The sequence below is a fragment of the Hakea prostrata genome, chromosome 3 (genome assembly GCF_041222555.1).
Source record: "Hakea prostrata isolate BN-2017 chromosome 3, UWA_Hpros_2, whole genome shotgun sequence".
In the NCBI taxonomy this organism is placed as follows: Eukaryota; Viridiplantae; Streptophyta; class Magnoliopsida; order Proteales; family Proteaceae; genus Hakea; species Hakea prostrata.
The window spans coordinates 38,201,669-38,224,918 of NC_142602.1; the positions used below are offsets into that span (position 1 = coordinate 38,201,669).

Consider the following 23,250-nt stretch of genomic DNA (forward strand, 5'->3'; position numbering starts at 1 on the left):
GGAGAGCCAAAAGAACCCCCTAGTGTTGCTGCCCAGCTGCTTATTTATTTATAGTCTTATTTCAGTTCTTTAGTGTAATCGATAGAACCAGTGGCAGAATTGTAATTCTGTCCACTTGAGGGTCATATTAGGCATATGAGTTTTCCTTTTAGACATGTGCTTGTGCAGGTCTAAAATTAAAGACCTCGAGTAGATTAAGTCAAAGTTATAATCAGGCTGGGAATTCAAGTCCTATTAGGAATTCCAGCCCCTAGTTTGTATAAAAGGAGCCTTGCCCCCCGGGAGGGGGGTGGGAGATCAGGTTGAATATTGAATAAGAAAACCTCTATTCTAGTAATTCCTCTTTTATTTGTTAGTAAGTTTGGTTCTGTCAATAGAAAATTGAAGATCCAAGGCTGAGAAGGGTTTTAAAGTTGAAGTCAAGCCTAGACACTTGCAGTTGGCTGAAGATCAGAATTCAGCCTTCAATCTCCACCTGAATTATTTTATCTCAAGGCTCCATTATATTACTGGCAGCCTACCCTATTTTCCCTTCCATTCTCACTTATTCTTTTGTTTGGACCCCAATTCCCTGGTTCGATCCCTTCTCTCCACCTCATATCAAGAACACCCATATATCCCCACAACTAGTCATTAGTTCCACCTTCAACTCTAGCCATCAATCCACCATCATATCCCCCACCTTTGATCCAAACCTCAGCCCAAACTGATGGGCGGATCTTCAGATCTCATCATTCTTGGTTTTGTCAACCAATTTCCCTCCAAAATGGAGAAACCTAATGTCTTCACATTCCATCATCCAGTTCCTCTGGGGATTTAATTTTAGACAGTAAGAGCTAGATTCAGTCCAAGTTTATCCCCATTCTTATAGCTTTTCATCCCATTGATGTAACCCAAAATTCTAGGGTTTTGAGGTGTGCAGTTATCTCCCTAAAACTAGGGTTACTCCTGGATCCTCTCCTTGTGAAGCAGCAAATAAAAACCAATGTTGGGAATTTAAGGTTTTAACAAATCTAGAAGGGATGGGTTTGATGGCAAAATTTGGCAAGATTAGGGTTTTGGGAGACTGGTTAACAAAACCTAGATGGGTTGGGTGAAGGAAGGGATCAAAAGATTAGGGTTTTAACAAAGTTAAATATGGGATGATGGTTTGTGGTAAATTAGGTTTTGTGATATCCAAAAGTTTCTTAGGTTTGAAGTAGGCAACTATGGTTTTAACACAATCAAGTATGGGATGGATTCTAGGGAAATTTGATGGTTTTGGGATAGCCAAACATGCCCTAGGTAGGATGTGGCCAAGGGAAATTAGAATTTGGGTGTTGTGGCAACGGGAAGGGAAAGGTTAGGGTTTTAACAAACCCAAAATGAATTGGGTAAAGATGTGGGTGTTATAGGGTTCTTGATGGATCTTGGTAGGGTTTCTTGAATTCTTGGCTGGATCTTGGGCTTGTTTCTTTCTTTCTTCTTTTCATGCTTTTCTTTCCTGTCCCCTCCCCCCTTGCCTTCCTTTCTTTTCTGTTCTGAAATTTCAAAACTGCCTCAAGATCAAGTGAAGGAGAGAAAGAGGAGGGTGGGTTGTGCTGCCGCAAGGGTTGGGTGAGAGGGTGAAGTGGGGTGGGGAAGGCTGCGTTGGGGATAGGGAAGGGTTTCTGGTGATGCTGCAGGGTAGTGGAGGGGGCAGTGTCTTCGATGGAGGGAGGAAGGGTGGTGGAGGGGCTGTACTTTGATTGATGGAGAGGAGCTGTAGTGAGTGTTGAATTTGCTGCTGTTGTTTGAAGAACACTTGTTGTTATTGAAGAAGATAACTCTCAAAGGCTGCTGTGGCCTTCCTAAGAAGACCATGGCCTAGATCCAAGCTTAGATTTATATTCAATTGAGCTTGTTTGTTTACAAGGAGGTGGGACTTTAAATATTCTACATTGGAGGAAAAGACTTGGATTTAAACAAGGAAGCCTAACTTGACTCAACTAGGGAATCTTTTATAGATTAGGACCCCCTTAAAAACTCAATAAATAAAGAACCACTAAGAAGGGATCTTGAAGAAAACAACTTGCAAAATTAACACTAATTATACAGAAGAATCTCAATTTGAAGTTAATTCCAATTGGGACTCCATTTTTGACTGGGACTCTCAATACTAACTCAAAAAATAAAATAAAAAATGAATCACAAAAATATATAGAAAATCACTAGACTACTTTTGTGTCCAAAGAAGTGGGAAAAAGGGTTCGGCCAGCCCACTTGGTACCAAGTGGGGTTGGTTCTTGGGCCTAATTTTCTGGTTTGAAAAGAGAAGGTTAGGCCTGTTCACATCACCCATATCTTAAGAACCTACCATAGTTGTCAAGGCAACAAGGTGAGGTGAGGTGATAGAGGACAAAAACCAAGATGACACCAAGCAAGGCACCATGGTGTCACCTAGGCAACAAGGCGACACTAGGTTGCTTGACCTGAAAAGTGGCTAGGGCACCTAGGTGAAGCTTAGGCAACGCCTTGACAACTATTGATCCTTCCCCGTCCCACCATTCTAAATTTTTCCAAAGCTGTGAAAGTACCCTAGAGGGGGGGGGTGTGAGTAGGTTACCTCGGATTAATCTAATTTCACAATAATTGCAAATTAATAGTTAATTAGACAATTGAGACAAAATTCAAGAAAACACAACACACAAATTTTATAACGGTTCAACTTCTTTAATACTGCTTCCACTCCTATGTTGGCTTCAAGAGAGTTTCCACTATTGTTTCTCTTTCAATACAATGGATAGAGGAGAAAGCCTCTATAATCTCTGTTCGGCAGGCAAGAGTGTCCTTAGAATCTTTGTTACCAGGGCAAGAATATCCTTTATAATTTTAATTCAACCTAGAACTATAATTCAAATAAAAGAAAAATATAAGGTACAAGTTACCTATCAAGGGGTGTGGCACTTTACCCCTTGAGTGAATTGTGATGCAAGATGGAATGGAGTGTACACCTATAAATGCTTGCAGCCCTTTGGATTGCTTGAGCTCCCAATCAGCTCTCTATCACTTCAACCACAATCAACCTTGAGGGTTTGTTTCCTTGGAAAAATTCTTTAAGGTATGCACTGAGAGGCTTGAATATATTGTAAGATGAGAATTTAGAGATTTTGATCACTTAAAGAGGTGTACAATGCAGGTAAAAGGTAGAGTTTTTATTAAAAAAGTGAGGGTTTATATATAGGAGAAGTAATTGGCATGACATATATTCTAGTGGATTAAAAACAGTCATTTTTCCTCAAACGGCTAGCTGTTTGATAGAAATGGCTTGCCATTCACAATCTGGCTGTTGGAAAAAGAGCTGTTGGTACTCAAAACGGTGTTCCATTTGGGAAACCGCTCTCCATTCAGGAATCTATTCTGTTTGGTCTCTGGAAAACGATTCGCTGTTTTAGGAAATGGGCAATTCCATTTGGTCTCTGGAGTTTCAGAGTTTATCGGAGGATGAACATTACATATAAAATGGCTCGCCATTTGGGGGAAATGGCTTGCCATTTAGTTTAACAAGCAAATTGCTTATGCTGAAATGGCTAACCGTTTCGTAGACAGCTTACCGTTTAGTTCAGCAATCATGGGACTTGTGATTTTTGGGATTTTGGTGTTCTAAACATCCATAAGTCCATTTTGAGCCTTTCAAACATGTCCTACGTCTGTCTAGGGCTAATTCAGACATGGTGCATGAGTGTGTGCTTAATTACAAATGATATGTGTTCTAAGTTCACTTGGTCTTCTTTAGTTATCAAATCTTGATGAGATTAGTGGACTTTAATCTTCAAGTTATTCACATCAATTCACTCGTACACTCTTCGTTGGGTTTGATCTTTGACTCATGTTCTAAATTATCCATATCTTGATCAGTTTGCCTTCTTCCAACTTCCAATTCTCTTGACTTGATTTACTAGGCTTGATCAATTTGTATTAATGCTAATTAAACATTTACTGAACAAGTCATTAGTATGTAGTGTTTGTTATCATCAAAATTAAGTGAGGGATGATATGGCGATCCCTAATCAATCTTCCCCTTTTTGATGATGAAAACACATGAATGATGAAATTTAAACATTAAATGGATTTAACATATATATATATATATATATGCATTTTCATCCATTAATATGTGCATGAATAATGTAAATTTCAAAATCTCATTAGGTAATCACAGTTAAATATGTTCTTTTTCATTATTTAAAACTGTAGAATATGGGCATTTGTATACTGGTATACACAACTACTCTGAACTCAAGCAAGCCAACACGGAGAAAAGCAAAGCTAAAAGTCTCTCTGATCACTAGAACAATGAATTCCACAAAAGAAGTATAGGGGACATTGTAAAATTTTTCCTTTTCACTTTCCATTATTTATTGAATACTCTCCTTATTTGTCTCAACTTCAGTTGTAATTGAAGGCAAGGGTATAATTTTCATCCTCTACATGTTTTCATTATTAATGTTCAACATGTGATTCCTTCTATCTGGGCTTTTTCTTTCTACTTGCACTGACAAGCAAAGATACAAGTTTATTATTGAGAAGGGTGTGACAAACAATGACATGTGGTGGAGTTTGTTGTTTTGGTGCCTTTGTTCCAATTCCAATATTTTAGATTGTTGCTTTAGTCCTTGTTTTTGGTACTATGCAGGAAGTGTGTACTTCATCTGAGAACTTGATTTTATGAATTCCAATTGAGTAAGCTTGTGAGTTCTTGTTGGAGCAATTCCAATTGGCTTGCATCTTGTTTCGAGTTGAAAGGACGACTCCCATTATTGGCAAATGGATCATATAGATGAAATATATAAAAAGGGAGTAGCTGCAGTTACAAGGGCATTGTATGCAATCAGATGTGTGAAAGAGGACAGTGTCCCATGCAAGATTGAAGAGGTATTCCCCGTAGATCTGAAATCTGTCTCTTGATTTTCCTTCTGTCTCATTTAATCTGGTTGCTTTACATTGCCTGGTGGATCTCTGAACTTTAATTTCTTAGGGTCTCTTCTTGGGGTCAATTGGAGCTGCATCTAACAAGGATTCATTGAAAAGTCTGAACATTACTCACATATTAACTGTAGCAAATTTATCAGCACTGAACTGGTCAAGACATCCAAATGATTTTACATACAAGACAATTGATGGTATGCTAATGCTACGTCTGTTAGTCTTTGGTCCTGAAAATTTTTAATGGACCATATCTTCACATTATTCGTAAGCTTTCTTTGTTTCTTTGTTTATTTTTTAACTGCATATGCATATTTGTTCCATTTGGTGATTGGTATTTACTTAGGGTCTAATGCCTTTACCTTATTAACTAAACTATTAATTGGGATGTCGGTAGAAGGCCTCGTTTGTTGTTGATGATTACAAACTCTTTTGCTGATAAGAGGTTTCAAACTAGAGAGTAGAAATAAGAAACACTTCATTTTTTAGAGTGAATTAACATATACATACCCTGGAATTGCAAACTATTACTCCACCGCCCCTAAAACACTTCTATTTCACATGATCCATGGTGTTTTAAAATTTAAAATTATATAACGTTTGTACCCCTACAGTTTGATAAATGGGGTTAGTTTGCAGTCTGCACTGTCCAACTTAATTGGCAAGGTAAATCTGCACAAAAAAATTGGTAGATCCACACGTTGGGATGCGGTTGGTATTAAATTTGAAACACCAAAGGGATGTTTGCGATTAAAAAATTTGGGGGGTGATAGATTCATAGAAGTAATAGTTTTGCAACTAAGTTATAGTTTGCAACTCTAGGGGTGCATACGGAATTTACTCCAACTGACCCAAGTACATGGTTCGAGAACTTGAGAGATCTTGCCGAGATCTCATGAGATGTCTTACTTTTTTCAGCCAAGCAATATTAGACTAGTGTCAAAGAGAAAAAAAAGTTCACAAATCTTCCTGAGCTCTAGGTCATGTCTCATGTATCCCGGTCATATCTTGTATATCTTAGTCGTATCTTTGATATCTCGGAAACATTTCAGTTACATTGGTCATATCTTGGATGTATCTCAGTCAAATCTCTGCAAGATCTTGCTAATATCAAATCTGGCTTTGATATCAATGAAAGATAATCACCCCAATTTGCTTTTTTGAGGGAGTGGGTTTGGCATTGAGATGGATATCTTGAGCCATGCTTAAGTGTATAGCTGGATTAGTCCTTGCAGACATTTGACCAGTCCGACTGTTGGGTCACTGAGGGAGAAAAGCTACAGGTGTACTTGGTTATTGTTGCTGGTTGTGGATTAAGGTAATGAATTATCACTATTGTGTGGAGAGAACAGAGCCAGCCAGCGGATTATATGATGAGGGTTCAGCTTAGGCAGCAACAATAATGGTGGGATTCTATATAGTTCCCTAAAGAGCTGCGATTTGATTGATAGGGATGAAACAGCACATGTTTGTTGCAGATTGTAATTCGGCTTATTTTCATATTTGTGATGCTGGTGAGGAGGGAATGTCTTCTTGTCTGGATTCTCCTAACTCCTCTTCTTAAGGGGTTCCACGAGGATTTGATGTAACCTGGGTCGAGGGTTAGGGGTAATTAGGTAAATTCGCTAGACTTATGGTTAGCCCAAGAAAGTCCAGCGAAGTGGAATGCCTGAACCTAAGGGTTTGGGGGGTAGTTCTGAGGTCCAAACAATGGCTGGGGATGAGATTTGGGTCTGAATTAGGCTAAACTAGGCTTTTGAAAAATTCTGCAGAACTCTATTGAAGAAGATGAGTTGCAGAAAATTTCCAGAATTGTGTAACTAGGGCTGATTGGGCAATTGCTTATAGGAATTCTAGGGCTTAGGGCGATGCTAGGGGAGGGTGAAGAGGGTCTAAAGAGGCTGAGGATTAAGGTAAGACAGGGGATGGAGTTTTGCTGTGACACAGGGAAGAAGAAGAAGAGGTGGAAGTCCACGGTGGTTAGAGAGGGGTAGGGTAGGCTGAAATTACAGGGGCAGGCAAGGGGTGATTGTGAGGGTTGGATTCCTAGGTCAAGGCGATAAGGGGGAAGGGGCTGAACTTACTTGGAGACTGCATGGCCTGCTTGGAACAATTGCTAGAGTTCTTGGAGAAGAAGGTGAAGAACTCTAAAGTGCAGAAATAATAGCAAAACCAGCCTCAGGTCACCCCTAGGGTTCCCACGACTCTACAGTCAATTCCTCAATCAATTTTTCATTCATAAGCTTAAGCTGAAAATTACATTGATCAAATAGGCTATTGGTAGCCTTCAAATCCCAAATTAACTTCACAAAGGGCTCCCTAACTAACAGGGATCCTAAACGTGACCCTAATAAACAAGCAACTGACTTACTTCTAAACTAGGACTCCGAATGAACTAAAAAACACAGAATTAAACTCCAGCATTTTTTGGCTGGACTTGGCTCAACTAAATAAGAGACTCGAACCAGGGGGTGGAAAATGACCAATTTGCCCCTGGTCTGGTTCTGCCCCCCATGTCTGGCTCCTACTTGCACATGGGCTTGGGCCCTCTTTTGACTCTTTGGGGGCTGTCTGGGGGCTGGTTGCATCAGGGTGTCTTCTTTGTATTGTTTTTCTCTTTTAATATGAATCTCACTTGTCAAAATAAGAAAGAAGATATAAAAAAAGAGCTCCAGTATAAAGATCTTCATTAGTGCGTAAGCTGATTGTCTACCACCAGTGATAAACACCAGAATAAGGGATATTCAGTGGGCTGAGGGTGCCCCCTCAAGTAAAGGCTTCCCCGGCCGGCTGACCAAAGTGAGGATCCCTAATTGCTTGAGCAATAGGTCTTACATGTAAAGGGTGAGGGAAATTCAGCTCATTCCGGCGGGTACACCTAGTCCCTTCACTTCTTTGGGAAAGGGGCAGATGGGAAGAGGTATGAAGACAGACAACAAAGATTTAGGCGGGCCTGGACACCACTAGAGATGCTCATCTACTAAAGTCTCTCGGAAAAGGAAGAAGGAGAAGGGGGCGAAACACTTCAAGGGGGGTGAGCATTGATATTGGGATTCCACCTATTAGGTTGGGTAGAACATTGCCGGAGTAGGGAAAACTACCGCATCAACAAACTCCCACTCCAATTGATATAGACAGAACTACTCTTTTTGCGTCACCAGCCCACCCTGTCTCCCTATTGTCTGGATCAACCAGTGGGTTCAACCTTCCGACTTACCGCGTGTAGTGGGAGACAACTAATGAATGGCAGGATGGATGACTTGTCTATAAAGGCTGGGCATCTCAGGGAAATGTTAACACATTGGGATGCCTTCAGTTTCTTTCCAGACTTACTCACTGAAAGATGTCCAAGCTCTTTGATATAAAAGGTAAAAAAAGAGGCTATTTACAAGAAGTAGCTGCGAGAATGCCCTCAATCTACATAGGCTTTAAGGAAAAAGGGAAGTAGGCCAAAAAGACTTGCTTTTAAGTTAACGACCTTTGACTGCTTGAATAAGCTAATAACAAATCCTTTCATCTTTCGAGATGCAAAGAGAAGTAAGAAGACAGGCCTATAAACTTGTCTAACCAAGGGGATCTATGGGGGGAAATCCCTACCAACTAATGAATATGCACAAGACGAAGACCACTCGAGTACAAACTTTGACGAATTAGATCCGCTCTTATTTTTTTCACAATTGCCAACTTCGAAATTATTAGGAAGTTAGCTGGGCTGAAGTAACTCTACATGCCGAGGAGGAAATGCCAGTTTTTGCTTCTTCCTTCTGAATCCTAGGATTGCAATTTGACATTGAACTCTTCAAGCAATGATCTGTGATATCTCTTAACATGGTACAAAAGACAACTTTAGAGAGTCACTTAGCCCCTTGACCTCTTATCTAAAAAAAGATGCTGTGTGGGCAAGTTGATCAAAGTCAGAGAGGGGAGAGAGTGTCTGCAGTTTTTGTAGTACGACTTTGAATTTCCTATTCATTCCTTCAATAAGTAGTCAGCTGCCGGCAGGCAAATCCTTATGGTCAGACTTAACATTGATTGAAGCAGCTCTTGGAGAGGAGGCACCAGTCAACCCACAAGCACCGGTTAGCATGCAGCAACAGTTTTCAGTCATACAATGTGTACTCGTAGTCTGACTTTTAGCAGTAGTCAGCTGTCCTGTACTCTTTTTGTTGCTCTATCAGCTCTCCTCGTTCTCCTCTTTCCATTGCCCTATTGAGTAAGGGTTGGTGTTTGCAAAAATATCAAGCCGATGGGGTCAGGTACTAGTATTGACAATGGCCCCGGGGGGGGGGGGTTGTCACTAGTTGTGCTAGACTACTAGTGGAACGCTACTGTTCAGCATATGTATTTTTGATGGATAGATCCATTTTAAAGAAAGGAAAGAGAAGTAATAAACTACTGAACAATAAGGGAACCCTACAAGCATCACAAGGACATGACCAAGGAGATGAATCACCATTAATGGAACCACTTGATCCAAACCAACAAGCACACTACCTATCTGATGACGAGACCACCCACCCCTTAGGTTAGAAGTCCGAGTGGGAGAAATACCCATTAAGTGACAATAAACATGTTGATGTAACCAAGGAGGATGGAATTTGTTATGGTATAATTCCTTCACACGTGATAATACTTTTAGGGTTTTGGGAATGGAATGGGAATGGGTTGAAAGAACTGAAGAAATTTTGGCACGTGTTTGAAGGACAAAGCATAAGCTTTATTTATACTAATAACTAACCAAATACGGAACATATCAAGTCTTCCTAGTGTGGGAATCTTACAAGAAATCATAAAAGATCTAAAAGATTGTGAAGATCTTCAAGATCCTAACAAAATCCAAAAATAGAAACTAAATCTAAAAACAAAAAAAAACACAGATCAAGAGAGGCAACACTCCCCAAGTTGGAGCAAGATAAGAGCCAACGCCAAGAACAGAACATCTGGTGAAGCTGAAAAGACATCAGCGGAATGGAGGTAATAAAGGTGATGAGTAACCTAGCTCAATTATTTCTGATAAAAGCAACCCACATGCTGGTGTCATGTTGTACTAGATGTGAGTTCGCGGTATGATTACTATTTGAGTACAAGTGTAGCACATCTGAATTTGACCAACAGGAGCAACCAGAAAACGCAAATGTCGAGGTTGCTAAACTACAACCTGTTTTGCTCTCCAAGTCACAAGTTACCCCAATAGGACAAACGAGGTGGACTCATCATCTGGATGCCGCCAGTTGCATGTGTATCCCAACTAAGTGCAGAGTGAAACAAAATCTTTAGAGTGGCTAAGACCAAGAACGAACATGCAAAGTAGAGAAGGAAGATATAAAGGTTGACTTCAAATGTAATGTTTGGTCTGATATGAGATAGATAGATTAACTTTCCCACCAATTTTTGGTGCCTCTTCTTATTGATCAGTTCTCCTTCTTTTGCCTACAAGTGTATGTTAAGCTCAATAGGAGTTTCAATAGGCTTAACCCAAGATCCTAGTTTCCTCAAGTTGATCCAGAGTATACTTCCTTTGATTTAGAGACACCCCACTGGCTAGATATGCCAGCAGCCCTAGGAAATATTTGTGCTTTCCCATATCCTTAATCTCAAATTCTTTCCCAAAAAGGTGTTCAAATTTGAAATTTCACCCTCACTGCTGCCAGTGATCACAATATCAATCCATATATATTAGAAGCAGAGTAGTGCGGGAGACATCTCTTTTAATGAACAAAGTGTGGTCTAAATTACTCTGCTTGTAGCGATAGAGATTATGGCCTTATGGAACCTACCAAACCATGCTTTTGGAGATTGTTTCAGCCCATATAATGCCCTTTTCAACTTGTAAACTTTCCTACGAGTCTCAGTAGTGAAATACCTAGGTGGCACATCCATGTGCACCTCTTCTTGCAGTTCTTCATGCAAAAAAGCATTCTTGGCACCTAACTTGTAGGCTCCACGCCTTATTCACTACATATGAAAGGACAGCCCAAACTGTGTTCATCTTGGCAACAGGGGCAAACTTCTCTTGTTAGTCAATTCTATAAGTTGTGAGTATTTATACCTCTTTAAGAAGAGAGAAAGCCCATTCAAGGACTTTTAAGCACTCTATAAGGCTAGGTTACAAGCAAGGAATGAAGGTAATGATGCATTCCTTGGGATTGATTGGGAAACCATGGAGGTAGCTTGTCAGAGGTTGATGAGTTTGGGTACCTCTATGGGCGGATAGGCAATAACGGACCTTTGATTTCCTTGGACCACCCAAGAATTTGTCGTCCGATTGAATCTTCTTGTCCTTGGATGCTCCTTTCTGTAAGCATTGGTCTTGCTCTTCCTTTCCTCCCACGAGAAAGGTTCATTCCGAGTCATAAGAGAATATTTAATGATCGATTTATCTTTCGTTATGGTAAACAATGCAAAAGGGGAAATTAGGTTTTCGATGATGAAAAGAGCTTATGTATGTGAAATAGAAAAAGATATTTGTGGATATTATTTGAAGACGAGAGATCGATGGTGATACCTATGGTGTATATCTTGAAAGCAACGAACTCCTCATGGGCTACTAAGGCATTTTAGTGAAACTAGAAGTTTGCACCAATCTGCGTACTTAATAGTCCAGTGGTGATAAGAACATCCATTTGCACCAACAATTTGCTCAAAGTGATAACGAGTTGTTTTTCCGAGCTGCATTTCCTCATCTATTGCTTCCTTCTAGTTTCTATGAGATAATGCTTCTTGCCAAGTTTTAGGAACAAAAGTAGAGGACAACGAGGAAACAAAACTCTGAAATTATCGTGATAGGGACGGATATGAAATGTAATTGGGAATACAATGTTTGGTGCAAGTCCGTGGCTGCTTTATTAACATAATTGGCAGGTACAAAGTAGGGTCAAAAGAAGAGTTAGAGGTAGGCTCACCTTCAAAGATAGGCTCACTTTCGGAGATTGGCTTATCCGGAGAAACTTGTACCTCGGGACTAGGAGCTGAAGCTTCTGGCTTGGTGCAGAAGGGGTCTTGTTGTTTCCTTTGATAAGTCTTTTGGGGTGTTGCTCCCCTTGCGCGTCATCCACCAACTGCTGCTGTCTAGTCACTCTTATCTTCCAAAAGAGGATCATCTATAGGAATCTTAGGAGAAATATCTAAAAGAGGAGTCAAAACTGGAATTGGAACCTCTTCACTAACTCTCCCCTTAAGAAGTGTAGGGGAAAAGAAAGGGACTTGTTCCTTTAACAAAACATCCATAGAGACAAAAACAAAAACAAAAAAAACAAAAAAAAAAAAAAAAAAAAAAAAAAAAAAAAAGAAAAAAAAGAAAAAAAGAAAAAAGAAAAAGATGAGAACTAGGATGATTACATCTATAACCCTTCTATGTAGGAGGATAACCCAAGAAAATGCATCGCAACCCACGTGATCCAGCTTACTATGAACATGATGGTTTCAAGCAACCAAAAACCTTAGGGGTACCTTGAAGGCTGTTATTCAAGCGGGCAGTGTTGGTCCAAGACTTGGTAAGGCATTCTGTTAATTGGAAGCTACAATAAGAACCACATTACCTAGAAATCAAGGAGGCACATGCATAGTGAACATTAAGGAATGTGCGACCTCGAGCAAATGTCTATTGTTGCTTTCGACAACTCCATTGTGTGAAGTGTTATGCAATTGGTTGGGTGTATGATTCGATATTTAGCTTAGTAAGTTGGGAATGCACCACCCAAGTACTCGGTTGCATTATCCATACGAAGGATTTTGATTGTGGTGCCAAACTGTGTCCTAACCATCTTACAAAAATTTTGGAAACACCTGAAAAACATCATTTTTGATGAAGTAAGTCAACCTATGTTATCTAAGTGCAATAGTCAATAAATGTAACAAACCACCTATGACTAGACAAAGACACAGTCTGAGAAGGACCCCACACATTAGAGTGAATCATTGAAAAAGTAATCGTACTATGATGATTTGAAGCAAGGTAAAAATTCCTAGTCTGTTTGGCTAAAATGTAGGCTTCACAATAAAAATCCTTCAAATTACATCTCTTAACCAAATCCAAAAATAACTTAGACAAAATAGGTAAAGGATAGTTGCCGAGGTGACGGTGTCACTATAATAACCTAAAAAGTGCAAGAGAAGTGGAACTAGAGACCCTATAAAGAGCTGATGGAGACCTATTTGACAATAAAGTCCCCCTTTCTGTCTACCACCGCCAATCTTATCCTCGTTTCCACGACCTGAAGCACACAATACGAAAGGAAAAAAGTCATTTTGCAGTTCATGTCATGAGTAAGGCTACTAATAGACAAAAGGTTAGACGAAAGCTTAGGAACATGAAAAAAAAAAAAAAGATATAATAAGAGAAGGTGAATAGATAATAGATCCCTTCCCAGAGATAGGGGAAAGAGACCCATCAACCATTCAAACAACCAGAGTCAAAGGAACAGAGTTACAAGTATGAAACAAGGAAGATGAACTAGTCATCTGGTCGTTGCCCTAGAGTTGATGCAGGAGGGATAAGTTGAATTGACATTGTGATACCTGTGGAAGATTGTGGATCAGCAGAGGGAACAACGACAATGGCTACACTCACACTGGAAGTCGGTGTTGAAGAAGACACGTCAAGTCTAGACATCAACTGGCTAAGTAAGGTGCTAGAGTTCATTAAATAAAAGAGGTGCTGGAGTACTCAGGGTGTCAAAATTTGTTTGATGTACAGGTGCTTGATTGCTGCCCGTATTTCTATTCCTACCTTCTCCATGGGAATTTGCTACATGCCTATGTAACTTTCAGCATTCGTCCTTTATGTGACGCCTCTTACCACAATATTTGCACTTCACAGTGGCGTGAGATTCTCCATAACTAGTCTTATTATTTCCAGAACCAGCCACTAATGCAGACCTGTCAGATGTTTGAGTATGTACCATAGCTGTCCTTCGATTATCCTCCGTGTCTACCATAGTATAGGTTTGCTCCAGAAAAGGGAAAGGCGCTTATGGATGAATCTGTGCACGGATCTGATCACACTCAACATTAAGGCCGGCCAAAAAGTGATATATGTGAGGCATGTCCTCCCACTTCTGATAGGCAACAACGTTAGTGGCATAGGATGGAGTAAATCGCCTGTAGAAATTAAGGGTTTGATAATTAGGTTTCTGAAGCCCATTAGAAGTACTCCATCCAACGTCAGTGGCATAGGATGGGAAATAGGGAGTTGATGCCTTTGGGGACCACACAAGTTGCAGCGATGGCCCTTAGAGGCAATCACATGTGTTTTTTGTTATGAATGGTGAGATTTGATGGGCTTATGGAGGTCGCAGGTGTGAGTCGAGCCTCCTAGACCTATCATTGGTGGTTTTTGAGGGATAACAGGTCGTCGACGATGAGAAAAAGCAAGGAAAATAGAAGGCGGCCTAGAATCTGGCGTAAGTCTTTGGACTGGTTCTAAGCCACCATAGGAGGTGATTTTGGGAAGGAAAGGTGTAGGCGATAAGTGTTAGGAGGTGGCAGAAGGCTTTAAAGGTTATCGGAGTTTTCTGTGATGGTAGGAGGAAGGAAGTGTACGGGGGCTGTGGTGGTGTTCAAATGGTGGCGGCTGGTGGTGGTGGTGTTCCTTAGATCAGAGATGGCTCTGATACTACATTGAAAGAACTGAAGAAATCCTGGCATGTGCTTGAAGAATGCAACAAGAGCTTTATTTATACTAATAACTTACCAAATACAAAACAAATCAAATCTTCCTGTGTGGAAATCTTATAAGAAATCATAAAAGATCTAAAAGATCCTAGCAAATCCAAAGTTAGAAACCAAATCACACCCAAATGTACCAGATATACCCAAACTCGATCTTGTCTTACAACAAAAGGTTTTATGGGTCTTGGCAATCTCTAATTAGGTTGATTTTTGGTTGTCTATGGTTTAGGGAAAGTTTGGGTTAACAAAAACCTAGATGGGTTGAGAAGGAAAAAGAGTTAGGGTTTTATCAATTTGGAATGGGACTGTAATAGGATTCAAAATTGGAGGAAGGGGGCTATGGAAAGCTTGTGGCAATGGTGTTTGGGGTTGGGGGGAGAGGGGTTGGGGTGGAGTTCTTGCTCACCTTTTCTTTTCTCTCTTCCTTTCTTTCTTTCATTTTTTCTTCTCTCTTTTTTTTCCCTCTCTTTTCTTTTCTTGGTTGCTCAAGACTTGGGGGTGCTGTTTCTGGGGTTTTGAAGGGCAGCAAGGGGCTAGTATTGTTAGTCAAAGGGGTTAGGTGGTCTAAAAGGCTGAATTAGGTTGAACTCTTGTACTGGGACTAATGGACAGCAAGGTTCTTGATGGTTTCTTGATCTGAAACTGCAGAAAATAGCTGCCGCCGGGTAAAGGGAGATGAGAAGGAGGGAAAGGGATTGGGGCTGGGGTTCGGAAGGGCCTTGATAAGGAAGAGCGCTGGAATTGCTTGCTGGATTGAACAGGCTAGATCATAGGCTTCAAATTCGACTTTTAATAGCTTAAAGGGAAAATCCTACCAAATGATCCACATAGAATTCTTCAAACAACTCTGCCAGTGTTTGCTGCCGGTCCCAAGCCTGGGTAAAGGAGGAGGGTTGGTGTGTCAGGGCCTGTAGCCGGGACCGGAAAAATCTAGCTAAACCCTTTTCATGGATTTGACCTTATATGATAAACACTATGTTAGGGTGTCCCCCAACAAAAGAAGCAACGCACTACACTATGGCCTAGGTGTATTGATAAGTGGGCAAGGGTTAGCTAGGGCATCCCCTATAAGTGACGCATTGGATCGGTGCTGCGGTAATAAGTAGGCAAGGGTTCCCGCGCCGTGGACGAGTGCGGGTAAAGAAGCTAGTCTAGAAACGTAGGATTATATTGTTATCTTGGAACATAGGATCTTTAATAGGTAAGAACTTAGAATTGATAGATGTTATGAGGAAAAGAAGGATTAATATAGCTTGCATTCAAGAGACTAGATGGAAGGGTAAAAAGCTAAAGAGTTGGATGACTTTAAATTGGTATACTTGGGATAAAACTAGTAAAAATGGAGTAGGTATAATAGTGGATAAAATTTTTAAGAATGATGTGGTGGATGTTAAAAGAGTGGGTGATAGGATTATTGCTATCAAGTTTGTAATGGAGAAAGAGATTGTAAATATGATTTGTGCATATGCACCTCAATTAGGATTGGATGAAAGTCTAAAGTTAAATTATGGAAAAATATGGATAGATTAATGAAAGGAATTCGTCAAGGAGAAAAGATATCATAGAAGGTGATCTAAATGGACATATTGGAAAAGATCAAAGAGGCTATGAGAGTGTACGTGGAGGACATGATTCTGGAGAGAGGAATGAGAGGATTTCAATTTTAGATTTTGCTATTGCTTTTGATTTATCCATAGTAAATACTTACTTAAAAAAGAGAGAGGAACATTTAATTACCTTCAAAAGTGGACATCATAGAAGCCAAATAGATTTCTTCCTAACTAGAAGGACTGATAGATTGTTGTGCAAGGATTGCAAGGTGATACCAAGGGAAAGCTTAACTGCACAACATAGCCTAGTGGTCTTGGATATGTGTCTAACCCCCAAAACTCATAAAATGTGTAAAGTTGACTATCCTAGGATAAGATGGTGGATCTTGAAGGGAGAGTGCTTGAAATCCTTAGCTAATGAAGTAGTCAAACAAGGAAAGTGGGATTTTGAGGGGGACGCTAATGCGAGGTGGAATGAGATGGCTATATGGATAAAAAAGGTGGCTAAAAATGTCTTAGGTGAATCGAAAGGAAGACTCCATTCTTATAGAGAGACTTGGTGGTGGGATAGTAAGGTTCAAGTTGCCATTAGAAATAAGAAATCTAGTTTTTAGATATGGCAAAGAACTAAGGATGTTGAAGATCTTCAAAGATATAGGTTGGCTAGAAATGAAGCTAAGTAAATTGCGGGAAAAGCAAGGGAGAAGAAGTATAAAGAATTATACAATAAGTTGGGCACGAAGGAAGGGGAAAAATCTATTTATAAGTTAACAAAAATAAGGGATAGAAAGATTAGAGATTTTGACCATGTTAGATGTATTAAAAATGGAGATGGTAAAGTACTAGTATGTGATGAAAAGATGGGAAATCTATTTCTCTAGTCTACTAAACAAACATACTTCAAGTGGGTCAGACGATTACACCGTTCACCAAGGCACTAATTTTCGAATATATATACGGAGAATTTCAATGGCCGAAGTAAAAGAAGCATTAAAGAGGATGAAACTAAGCAAGACACAGGGTTTTGATGAAGTCCCAATAGAAGTATGGAAGAGCTTAGGAACCCATGGGCTAGTTTGGTTAACTAAGTTGTTTAATAGGATTATAAGCACAAGGAAATGCTAGATGAATGGAGGAGAAGCATGGTGGTTCCAATTTACAAAAATCAAGGAGATATTCAGAGTTGTGATAACTATAGGGGCATTAAATTGATGAGCCATACTATGAAATTATGGGAGAGAGTAATTAAAACCCTTTTGAGACACTTAACCACAATTTTGAAGGATCAATTTGGGTTTATGCCGGGAAGATCTACAACGAAGGCTCTTTACCTAATTAGGAGACTTTATGAAAAGGTATAGAGAGTGTAGGAAAGAGCTTCATATGGTATCTATTGACCTAGAAAAAGCTTATGATAGAGTTCCCGAAGCTTTAATTTGGCAAGTAGTAGAGAAAAGAAGTGTTGCAAGTAAAATATGTGGACATAGTGAATGATATGTATGATGGTTTAGGGATAAGTGTAAGAAGAGTTGGGGGGGAGGGACAAAGTAATGAATTCCCAATTATGGTTAGGCTACATCAAGGATCAACTTTAAACACATATTTATTTGTACTTGTAAGGGATGAATTAACCAAAGACATTCAAGACGAGGTCCCTTAGTGTATGCTTTTGCTGATGATATTGTGTTGATAGATGAGACTCGAGTAAGTATTAATACTAGGTTAGAAGCATGGAGAGTAGCTTTGGAATCAAGAGGCTTTAAACTAAGTAGAACGAAGACAAAATATCTAGTTTGTAACTTGAGTCATGATTGGGCAGACGATGAGGTAGTGAAATTTGACAATAAGGAGATTCCTTAGAGTGATTGTTTTAGGTATTTAGGTTCAATCATAAATAAAAGAGGTGATATAGAGGATGATATTTCCAAAAGAATTAAAATAGGGTAGAGGGAGTGGAGAGGTGCGTCTGGGGTCTTGTGTGATTGATGTATTCCATTAAAGCTTAAAGGAAAATTCTATAAGACCGTTATTTGAACAACTATGATGTATGGTGCAGAGTGTTGGGCTATTAAAAAGATTCATATAGATAAACTCAGTGCAGCAGAAATGAGGATGCTAAGATGGATGAGTGGCAAAACTAGGAAGAATAAGACAATAAATGATCATATTAGAGTTGGTCTAGGAGTTGCTCCCATAAGTGATAAACTTCGAGAAAGTCGTTTGAGATGGCATGACCACATTTAATGGAGACCTATAAATGCCCCTGTATGGAGATGTGATATAATCCAGATTAAAGGAGCTAGAAGAGCTAGGGGCAGACCTAAGATGACCTTAAGAGAAGTGGTGACAAATGATATGCATAGCTTAGGCCTTGTATGTAGCATGGCCTCAAACGGAACTAATTGGAAGGCAAAAATCCATGTAGCCGACCCCATTTAGTTGGGACAAGGCTTATTGTTGTTGTTGTTGTTTTTGAATTCTTCAAACAATAGAAGCCTCTGATGATGCGAATGGTTGAAAAAATAGACGCTTTTGATGATTCTTCAACAAAATTGATGCAAATCGAGCATCTTTAGATAAGAGAAGCTTGTAGAACATAAAATCGAGGTTTACAGTCGAAACCCAAATGATGATCACAGCTTGCCAGCTTCCATGAACTAGTTTTGTTCAACCAGTGCCACTTCATCAACAGATTAAAGATCATCAACACAAGTCACAAAATAATTCCACGTTACAGAAAACATAGGAAGTGTGCTTTGAGGAAATGAATTCCAGACACAAAATCAAGCAATAACGATTAAATTGTTTCTGAAAATTCATTGGATAAGGATGGTAGTGGAACCTTTGAACGAATGAAGATGAGATGGAAGAGAAATTAGGGTAACAGAGATAAATATATTGGGATTGAATGGCATAAATGGATGGAAAACTGGAAAAGACTGTCTGGTTAAAGATGGCAATAAAGTGTTAAGAAGGGTCCCTCTAGTCCAGGACTTCGAGCAAGAGATGAGACCATGAGACAGTTTTGTCTAAAGGTGATTTGTAGGAAAACACACAGAGATATAGAAGACTGTTCAGATTAGAAGGTTCAGTCTGCAAATGGAATGATCACCAAACCCGATCAAAATCCTCCAATAATTTTGAACTGTGGGTTTGTAAATTTGTTTTGTAACTCTTGAAAGAGTAGAATTAAAATGTGTATCTATTGCGGATAAGTAATGGCATTTTGGTCCAGTATAGAATGTGTGTGTGTGTGTGTATATATATATATACAGAATGTGTGTGTGTATATATATATATACAGAATGTGTGTGTATATATATATATATATATGGCAGGAATGCATGATTTTCCATGTTTTCACATGTTTTCCAGTAAGATTTACGTCTGGTATTGGAGAGTTCCAGAATCTTAACAGTATTTATTGTAATTCTAGTGGCTGACAGAGAAGATACAGATATTGGTCAGTATTTTGATGAATGCTTTGATTTCATCGATGAAGCAAAAAGGCTTGGTGGTGGTGTGTTGGTTCACTGTTTTGTTGGCAGGTCCAGAAGGTGAGTCTCTTCTGATTTCTTCTCTCTCTCCCCTCCTCCCCCCCATTCCGGAATTTATTGTCTTATTGCTAGTGACAAGAATATGTTGCCAATTTTAGGTATGGGTACAGCCTTGAGGCTTTAGAAATTTTTGATGGATTTTTTTGTCTTGTCCAAATCAAAATGACCTTTTGATTAAAATTGATACTAAAAGGATAACTGGTGGCTAAGTCAGACCTATTGGTAATAGAAATTGTAGGTCATCAGAAGCAGATGAAGGAATATCCTACGTTAGGTTAACTTTTTTTTATATTGCTAATCATCTATGTGAGAGATTTGTCATTGTATGAAATGTGATGTTTTAACAAATTAATTGTATAGGAAAGAGCAAACATTTATTCTCTGTTGATGTTTCAGTACTCGTGTGAAAGCTATTCTTATTTAGGAAAAATTTCTGTATCTCCCCTATACTTACTCTCCTCTCAAGAGTTTCACATCTAATTGTCCCCAAAAAGGGAACTATTACCTCTCTTTCTCCCCTGATTTTTCAATGTAGCCAACTTACCTTTGTTTTACCCATTTAATCGGTTATGTTGTGCTGTTTATCTGTTTTTCTTTGTTCTTTTTCTTTCTTTTCTCCCTCTTTTATAGGAGTTCATTATGCGTGACTACATGTATGTTTTTTTTTATTTTAATTTCTTTTTCTTTCTTGCTCTTTTATAGAACTTATTTACTTTTTTTCTTTCCTTTCTCCTTTTTTTCTATATGAATCCGTTATATGTGATTAGGTGTTCTTTTTATTTTTCCTTCCTCCATCTTTTATTGGAATCTATTAAATATGATTGGACGTATTTTTTCATTTCACGTCTTCTATAAGAATCTATTAAAGGAGAAAGAAAAGCACCCAGAAAAAAAAAAAGAAGTTGAAATCCCCTATACTAGAGTGAAAGGAAAAATATGAAGAATATGTTGTATAAAATAATGGATTCCTGTAAAACCGGGAGAATTGGAAGGAAGGAAAAAAAGAAATTGCTTTAATTGATTAAAGGGGCAAAAATGAATGGTAATTTGACCACTTTGAAATATCAGGGGAGAAGGAGAGGTGATAGTTCATTTTTTTGGTATAGTTACAGGTGAAACTTTTGAGAGTGGAGTAAGGGTAAATAAAAAGTAAATATAGGGGAGAGAGAAATTTCTCCCTATTATTTAACATTGAGGGCCGGCCTCGGTTGTTGATGCATCAGTGAAGGTTCCTTCATCATGAGTCTGTGACCATGCGGTTGAAGGTTAAATCTTGGAAAGTCTTTCAGATGTAGTTTGGAGCCCTCCAAGTCCCAAGATATACTGGAGGGCCAAGAGAACCTCCTAGGGTTGCTACCCAGCACCTAGGCTGCTGGCCAGCAGCTTGCTTACAGTTTTATTTCAGTTCTTTAGTGTACTCCGTAGAATCAGTTGCAACAATTTAGTCCCTTCCACCTAAGGGGATAGTGGGGATGTGATTCTTTTTTTGTTTAGACATGCGTTTGCTTATTATTTTAATTCAGTCCTTTTACGAGTCTCACTACAAGGACTGCGAGTAGATTAAGGTAAGTTTGAATCAGGTGGGGCTTCAAGTTCTATTAGGAATTCCAGCCCCTGGTTTGTTTAAAAAGACCCCTGCACTCAATGGGTGGTGATCAGATTTGAATACTGAATTCAAAGCTTCTCTTCAAGGTCTCTCTTTTGCTTGTGTGTTAAGTTCTGATTTTGTCAATTGGCATTGTGATCCAAGCCGAGAGGCGGTTCTAAGTGTAATCAAGTGTAGACTCTTGACTGTGGTTGTATAGGAAGGCCTTGAGTTCCATCTTTAGGTGAATTGCATCAGGCTCAACTGGGAGCCTACAGAATCCCCCTCTCCGTGCTCTGTTTTTTCTTTTTCGTTCCACATCCTTGGTTTGCTTCTCTTTCATCCTAAACCAAGAACTGCCATTGCTCCTCTACCATCCATCAGTTTTGCCTCAAATTAAAACCATTAATCCACCTCCACACTCTGTAGTTCCAAATCCAGTTCTCACCCCCAAAAGACCAGCCAATATCCAGATCTGGTCAATCTTGTTTTTATCACCGAATTTCCCTCCAAAATAAAAAAGCCTAATATCTCCATATTCTACTACCCAAATAACTTGGGGAGATTATTCTAAGCAGTGAGTGATGTAACCAGGGTGGATCCCGCCTTCTTTTCTTGCAGCCCTACAGGAAGGCCGGAGTTTATTAGGGGCAAATTGGTCATTTTGCCCCCCTCTATTTTGGGTACTAGTGGGTCTTATTGGATGCAGAGTGTACTGTTAGAAGTCCATATCTGCTTTTATTTTTGAATCTGAGTTAGTCTTTGATTAATTGTGGAGAGCTCTAGTCAGGTTAGGAGTCTGAATTAGAGAGGGATCTCCTTAGTTGCACTCATACCATGGAACAAATTTTGGTCGAAATACGTGCATTTTTTGAAAATGAAATAAAACTTTCAAAATTTCGTCCTAGTATTTTGTTTTGACTGAGACATGGGGAAATTTCGGTCAAAACTTGCCGAAATTTTGTTACCGACATGTTTCGGGAGAAATGACACTAAGCCTTGTTATAAAATACTTTCTTTCGAGTGGAACTTTCAAAAGGAATTTTTGCCTAGTTTTTGATTTTTACTTCTTTTGGTTGATTTCTTCCCTCATTTCACCTAATTTCGAGAACTCCGTTGCCTTCAAACACCACATTTGATCCTCTATTGGTGGGTTTTTGATATTCTTGCAAGGTGAGTTAATAAACTTTCCCGTTTTTGATTTTTCGTTTTGTTCATGCCTCAAATCATGTTAGATTGCTTTCAAATTAAAGTATGTTTAGTTAGAGTGTTAGTCTATGTTTATGTGGTGTCAAAATTAATTTTTGGTTCTTCCTTCTTTTTATTTTTATTTTTCTATATTTAAAAATCATATGTTCTAAATTAGGTGTATTGTTAAAAAATATATGTATACATGATGTATGAGCTTCAACTTAATGTATGTGAGACATCATCACTTGATCTTTGTTTTGATGGTGTTGAATCTAATTTGTGGTTGTTAATTATGTATTTTAATTATTTAAAATATATTAAAATATTTCTAAAAATGATGGAAAATTTTAAAAAGTTATTTTTTTAATTTTATATTTAAAAATGAGAGAATATTAGTAGAAGCATGTATGTACTTTTTGGAGTATTGTGTGATGTTTTTTAAGATACTTAAGAGTGTATTTCTTATATGAGGTACTTTCTTTGAAAGATGTTAGACATAACTTGGCAACATGGGAGGCCAATAACAGCTGATATGAAGAAGAGTGAGTGCAATTATTCAAAAAACAAATTGGAGGAGGTGGGGCCACTAGATTGAAGGTTCATATAGCTGGGGTAGATGGAAATGTAACATGATGCACCAAGGTGTCCTCATAGGTGAAGAAGGCAATAACACAATACTTGGCTAGGAGAAAGCAAAAGAGGAAAGAGAAGAGAATACAAAGGGAGGAGTTCGAGGATGCTTCTCTAGATGACC

The 23,250-nt window shown here is 39.0% G+C and overlaps 1 protein-coding gene across 7 annotated transcripts in view; it reads left to right on the top strand.

Moving 5' to 3' along the window:
- Positions 1-23,250, top strand: part of DSPTP1 (dual specificity protein phosphatase 1) — a 76,494-nt gene that overhangs the window by 7,528 nt on the left and 45,716 nt on the right. For all 7 annotated transcript variants that reach the window (XM_089150365.1, XM_089150366.1, XM_089150369.1 and 4 more), the window contains 3 exons: positions 4,655-4,893; positions 4,997-5,141; positions 19,600-19,720. In XM_089150365.1, coding sequence (XP_089006491.1) covers positions 4,786-4,893; positions 4,997-5,141; positions 19,600-19,720 — 374 coding nt within the window. In that variant the 5' untranslated portion in view covers positions 4,655-4,785. The remainder of the gene's footprint in view (positions 1-4,654; positions 4,894-4,996; positions 5,142-19,599; positions 19,721-23,250) is intronic.